Here is a 6,572-nt window from a genome sequence, read left to right as displayed (position 1 = left end):
GCTGGACCAGAGTACTTCCAGCCCGAAGTTCTAGGATAGGAGGCCCTCCGCACAAGCTCTGGCGTGCACCCCAAATCGAAGGGCGCGGGTTTATAGACAGCGAAACTACTCGGCCCAGCCCAAGCCTTTCTAAGCATCAAGGGACGTTATAGGAAAATGAAACTGAAAACGGGGAAGTCCCCCTCTCTAACCTGGCCCGGCACCGCGCGCTAGGAGACAAGTGACGGCCCCTGCCGTAAGCGTTCTGATTGGCTGTGCGCGCGTGGCATATAAGTAGAGGCGCAGGGCTGGCTGGCCAGTCCTACTTCTGGCGCTGCTCTGCTAGCAATGGCGCGTTTTGTGGTCTTGGTCCTGCTCGGACTGCTCTATCTGTCCCACCTGGATGCCGTCCAGCGTGAGTGTCCCCTCTTGTTCTAGCCCTTCCTCTTCTGTACCCCGATCTGTTTGGCTCTCTCAGCTTTAACTCTGTAAGTCACCCACTCCTTCTCCTCCCTGGGGACTAGCCGCGGGCTTGGTCTCCGGGCCGGGTAGCGGTGGGGTGGCCGGGCAGTGGGGAGGGGTGTGAGCCCAGGACACAAGTATCCTTTTACTTCTTCGGGAGAGAGGGACGGGGGACGCCTTCGGCGTGCCCGTGCCAGGTGGGTCAGGACAAAGTTTCGGGGTGATGACAGACTTCGGAACGACCGAGGTGGGGGAGGGTTTCTCTTCCGCGTAACCTCAAGTTTCCCGAGCGCAGCTGCCTGGGAGGGCTGGAAGGCGGGTCCTAAGGACGCGGGATCCCAGGCTGTAAATGGGTGGAGACGTCCGACTGGGCTTGCGGGAGGCACCGCGCAGGTACTTCGGTCCCCTGCAACTCTACTCCACTCGGATCGCGGATTTCTCCGGCACGCCCGGCGGGTTCACCCGCCCAACAAACAGGGGAGGGATCCGCACGTGGCATTTGTAGACTGCTTTGAGGTGTTACAAAGCGCTTTCACATCATTTAATTCACTTGTTGCCATTACATGTCGCTTTTAATAATCATAAGAGCTACTAGTTATTGGTATGGAACGTGCCGGGGACCTTTTGTGCTTTATGTCACTTGATTTTGAGATGAGCTTACGAATGTAAATATAATGGTTATCATCAGCATCTCACAGATAAAGAAAGGGAGATACCGAGCGTTTAACTTAAACACACAACGTGGGAGAAATGGCAGACAGTCGAGGGGGACTAGAACATTTTTGGGGGGAAAATGGCTCAACTTTGGCTCTACTGCCTGTGGTTTTCCAGTACCTCCTTGTCACCTTCGGGTGTGAGATTCTTGTAGCAAGCTGGAGAGCATTCGGGCCTTGTTTCCTTTTCTTCACAGAGGGCTTCCTCTTCGGCTCTTTGCCTGGTTCTTTCCAATAAGAACTAAGCCTCTACTTTCTGTTTTGAAAAAGCGAAGGTTTACAAGTCAGGGAGATTGTAAAACCAGTGATAAGGATAATCAACCTGGTTGGCCAGGTTGTCTGTCATGGACACTCTAGATCCTGAGCACGGTCTATATACCTTTCAATATACCAGACCCTCTCACATTTTCCCCTCACAAAAGCCTCTGTGAAGCTGGATCTTTTGATCATGAGATAAAGGTATTTATAATCTGTTTACAAAGTAAAGCACAGTTACTATTATTGATATTTGCTGGCAACTATAGAAATCTTTAAAAAAATAAGCTCACATTAAAAGAAAAATCTTACTTTGAAAATTTCTAGGGTAATACATGCCATGAATAGATCACTTCTAGAAGATACATAAGAAATGGGTAATGATGATTTCTGTTGTGGGGGAGGTCTATTTTTTGCTCTGTCCCTGTGTGGGTTTTGTTTCAGTGTGCACATAAGTTGATTTTTCAATTAAGCTTCAGAAGAACTGTCCAAAAGTCACAGAGCCAGTAAGTGGCTGAGCCCAGAAACAAACCAAGGCTTATCTGATACTCATCTTCCTCTCAGAAGAGATTATTGTGATGTTCTTGCAGAACCCTGCCTGGCTCCCTCATAGAGAGAATTCTAGGCCTGATGAACTTGTGCTCTGATTCTTGTGGTATTTATTATGTTCTAATTATTAGAAGCTCCAATATAAAATGCTTTCTGATTTGTCCTCACTTTAACTTAATGAAAAAAAATCAAAGCTTCATTGGGATCCCCAGTGTAGCTCCTATTGGGGCTGGTGATCTTTCCTTTGATGATGGGGTGTTTGTAGACAGATATATTTGGTCAGAATATCCTGGCACTCCTCCCTATCACATCCTGGACATGGAGGAGTTGCCTTTTAGTGATCTTGTACCCTGCATGTGTGTGTATTTAAAAGTGAATTATACACATGAATTAGTGTCAGTCTGTGTGCTTAGTAGCAGTAATACTTCTCTTCATTGGATGAAAAATATGGAAGTAGAGTTTTTGATAGTTTCTTTCCATATCCCCAGGGTAGATCTAGTTATGCATCCCATTTTGGAAAAGCATATTCTATAGCAGCAATGTATTTCCAACATGGCTAGTTGTAGCAATCACTTGAGGGTGCTAATTAAAAATGCAAATCCCACTTTTACACACATTACTCCACTTAGTCAAAATGGAGAATATGTTCTTTCCCATTTGCCACGGTCTTCACCCTTCCATAATGTTCTTACCGAGCCCATATCACTCATTTATGGTATCTTCTGACTTCTGTAGGCATTTAAGTTTTGTTTGAGGTAATACTAATAACAACATGTGCCACTTACAGAGCAATTGGTATGTGCCAGGCACTATTCTAGACACTTAATACATATTGAGAAGTCAGATGGGTGTGGGTCTAGGCAGGAGCATGAACCAAAAAAGAAAGTAATAAACAGTAAAAAAAAAAAAAAAAAAAAAAAAGATAGGCTGAAACAAAGTACAGTAACATGAGTTTTTTGATGTGGCTATTATGGAGAGTGTATGAAATGAGAAATGAAGTTTGAAAAGGAGGGTGGGGCCAAATCATGAGGACTCTTGAGACATGTGTTGAGGAATTATATGGGTGCTGAGAAGCCATCAAAAGTTCTTGAGAGTCTCCACATAAAGGTCTTAAAGATTTGGCACAAACTCCAGTGACAGAAGACAATACTACTAGAAATCTGTAGAAAAAAACCAAAAAGCCACGAGTAGAGAAAGTATGTGAAAAAGATACTAAATCATGGTTTATCCCTCAAAATGGGTAGCTTTTTAGAAAAGTAGACAGAGTGGAAATGGAATTGGGAGAAATCAGTGATCAGATTTAAACATTGTTGCCCAGTCTAGCTTTAGACCAAGGTGGCCCCAAGTGAAATACCGTGCAACTTTCATTTGTCTTTCCTTGATGTCCCTCAGATCCTCCAAAGGTTCAGGTTTACTCCCGTCACCCAGCAGAGAATGGAAAGCCAAATTTTCTGAACTGCTACGTTTCGGGGTTCCACCCACCACAAATTGATATCACCTTGATGAAGAATGGAAAGAAGATGGAAGCGGAACAGACAGATCTGTCCTTCAACAGGGACTGGACTTTCTATCTTCTGGTCCACACCGAATTTACTCCCACTGTTGAAGATGAGTATAGCTGCCAGGTGAATCATACTACTCTCAGTGAGCCCACGGTCGTTATGTGGGGTAAGTTTTTAAGTTCTTTCCTTAGCTACTGACAGTTGTATCTGAGAATAGGCACAGCTTAAAGACGCTTTGATATAAAAAAATCTGCATACTGCAATTGACAGGGAACATTGTAAAGCTCTGATTAGTGGCACCTTGAGAGACCTCTGCACAGCATGATCCCTAAAACAGTAGTTTCCCTGTAGCAAAAACAGGGAGCAGCAGTAACCAGCAATTGCACAAATGCACACAAACTCCTAATGTTTCTTACCTGCTAGCTTCTTTGGGCTTTCCTGACAGCCTCATGGGTATGTAGAACCATCAAAAGTCTCAGGGAGGCACAGGCCTTTGTGAGACCTGCTATCCTAGTACCTTATCCAGTACTCCCTTGATGGGTTGGGATCTGAGCCTAGTAGGCAAGGTTGGCCCTACTGAGTATTCATGGTTAGGGACAGCAGGCTATTCTAACAGCCTCATTTGTAACAGTTTTAGACATTTGTTAGCATATGGTATTTTAAAAGTAAAACTTACTGTCTTTCTCCATTTTCTTTTTTGTAGAGCGAGATAAGTAACCAGCATCATGGAGGTAGGTGAAAATACTTTCTTGTTTCACTGTCCTGGGACTAAAGACAACTCTAATAGGATAACCCTCATTATAGGGAATATATTAATCAGGATAGCATTTCAGCAGGCAAATAATCCTACACGGAATACATTTTCTTTTCCTGTGGAGTGGCATGAGAAAGGTATGTAGCCCTAGTCTAATGCTGCTGGCGTCCCTAGCCCTCTAAACAAAGTCAGAGGAGCTGTTGGAGTGGTGTAACAGGATAGGGGCAGCCAGTTTACCTACATTTCCTGCGAAGGTCTGATCTTTCTTCTTCCACTTCTACAGTGTGCATCTCTGGGCCTTCAGAAATGAACTGTTCTCTTCCTTTGCATAGCAGTTGCTTTGTTATTCAGCCCGAAGAGAGGAGTGACATGATTCTGCAGACATCCTGTTCCTTCAGTCTCTTGTTCAGCCTTAGTGTGTGGGCGCTGTGTTTGCCTTCTAGAGGCTCCAGTCCAATAGAGGAGAGAAATGGAGGGGCGCCTGGGTGGCTCGGTTGGTTAAGTGTCCGACTTTGGCTCAGGTCATGACCTCACAGTTCATGGGTTTGAGCCCTGCATCAGGCTCTGTGCTGACAGCTCAGAGGCTGGAGCCTGCTTCAGATTCTTTGTCTCCCTGTCTTTCTCTCTGCCCCTCTCTGCTCACTCTCTGTCTCTTGCTCTCTCTCTCTCAAAAAAAATTTTTTTTTAAATACAAGAAATGGAAACATTGTTATGATGCAATTTAAAGATACTATAATATATGTATCTATAGAAACTTCTAGCAGCGTGAGAGAGGGAGGAATTGGACTTCTCTGCATTGTTGGTTGGAATACAGAGATAGAAAATACAGCTTTTCAGTGAAATTCTACTTCATAGGGTACCATCATAGCGAAAACCTATTCAAATTTCCCATTATGTTCTAGCACAGGGAAATCGATTTGAGAGAGCATCAGAGAGTTTGGGTGACCTGCCCAGAGTCACACAGTTACTAAATGGGAGAGCCAGGACCCTACCTCTAATACCAGCATTCTTTCCTCTAAGGTTATAGGAAAACCAATGGGATAAATTCATGGGATATGCTCTTGGTAATGGGTTTGGATAATTGTCTGCAGCTATTTCTTTTACAAACAGTGATTTACACAGCAGAAGTTAGACAAGTGTGTTGATGTGATCTGTAATCCAAATAAAATAAAATAAATGCATTTGCTAACAAGCCTTTTTTCTTTTTTTTTCAGGTTTGAAGATGGTGCATTTAAATTGGACTATTCCCAAATCCTGCATTCTTTTTAATGCTGTTAGCCTTTTATGTTCCATGATACAAATCATAAAGTTATATTGATGATAATACAAGTATAATCTACTTGATAATTCTCTAATGGGCACTGTCTGGCATATTTGACCTGTCTAGGCATATAGATGTACGTTTCAGGGCTGGAAGCTTAGAGGTGGGGTGGGGAGGAGAGAATCCTCACGTTCACCATTAGTTTCTTTGCCAGATCTGAACTCTCCAGTCTCTTCACACAAAACTCAATAAGAATATAGCTATGCATGTTTAGAATTAACTTCCAATTTGCATACTCTGCTGGGAATTGGGAAATGTTTTGAAAGATAACTGTCAAATTATTGGTAATCTGTTATAGTGCATAAGGCATTTCCTATATAAAATTCCTATTGACTTCTTGCATGTTAGAGCCATTGTTGCATATAATTTGACTTCTGTTGATTTTCTTTTACTAATTAAAACAATGGTAAAAACTTGATGTGTTCAGTTTCTTATATTGTACTCCCTCTGTTACCCCTTTGTTTTAAAACAGGAAAACAGGGGGCGCTTGGGTGGCTCACTTGGTTGAGTGTTCGACTTCAGCTCAGGTCACGATCTCAGTTTGTGAGTTTGAGCCCCGCGTTGGGCTCTGTGCTGACAGCTCAGAGCCTGGAGCCTGCTTCTGATTCTGTGTCTCCCTCTCTTTCTCTCTGCCCCTCCACTGCTCATGCTCTGTCTCTTGCTCTCTCTCTCAAAAATAAATAAACATTAAAAAAAATTATAAAACAGGAAAACAGTCTTCAAGAGTCACTCGGAGAAGAGTGTAAACCACTGTTATATAGGGCTTAACTCACAGTGGACAGGGCCTCAGTGATCTGCATTGTACAGATGAGGAATGGGATCCCAGGCAAATTAAATGACTTAGGGTGACACAGTGCTCTGCTGGCATAAAAAACATGCCTCTGTCTTTTAGCCAGTGTTCTGTTCCTTTTTTTTTTTTAATTTTTTTTTAACGTTTATTCATTTTTGAGAGACAGAGACAGAGTGTGAGTGGGGGGGGGGGGGGGCAGAGAGAGAGGGAGACACAGAATCTGAAGAAGGCTCCAGGATCTGAGCTG

General features: G+C 43.6%; 1 protein-coding gene across 1 annotated transcript; it reads left to right on the top strand.

Annotated features, from left to right (window-relative positions):
* The first annotated feature begins 278 nt into the window (after window positions 1–278).
* Window positions 279–5,948, top strand: B2M (beta-2-microglobulin). The gene is made up of 4 exons (XM_007081758.3): window positions 279–394; window positions 3,351–3,626; window positions 4,164–4,191; window positions 5,429–5,948. The coding sequence occupies exons 1-3, from the start codon at window positions 328–330 to the stop codon at window positions 4,175–4,177; spliced, it is 357 nt and encodes a 118-aa protein (XP_007081820.1). The 5' UTR covers window positions 279–327; the 3' UTR covers window positions 4,178–4,191; window positions 5,429–5,948.
* Window positions 5,949–6,572: the final 624 nt, after the last annotated feature.

The sequence above is a fragment of the Panthera tigris genome, chromosome B3, assembly GCF_018350195.1.
Source record: "Panthera tigris isolate Pti1 chromosome B3, P.tigris_Pti1_mat1.1, whole genome shotgun sequence".
In the NCBI taxonomy this organism is placed as follows: domain Eukaryota; kingdom Metazoa; phylum Chordata; class Mammalia; order Carnivora; family Felidae; genus Panthera; species Panthera tigris.
Note: the sequence above shows the minus strand (reverse complement) of the source record. Positions and strands in the feature narration are given on the sequence as shown.

Excerpts from the sequence above, each read along its gene's own strand:
- B2M (XM_007081758.3), top strand. The coding sequence starts at position 328 with ATGGCGCGTTTTGTGGTCTTGGTCCTGCTCGGACTGCTCTATCTGTCC. Across the intron at positions 395-3,350 it reads CCACCTGGATGCCGTCCAGC|ATCCTCCAAAGGTTCAGGTT; the intron begins GTGAGTGTCCCC and ends GATGTCCCTCAG.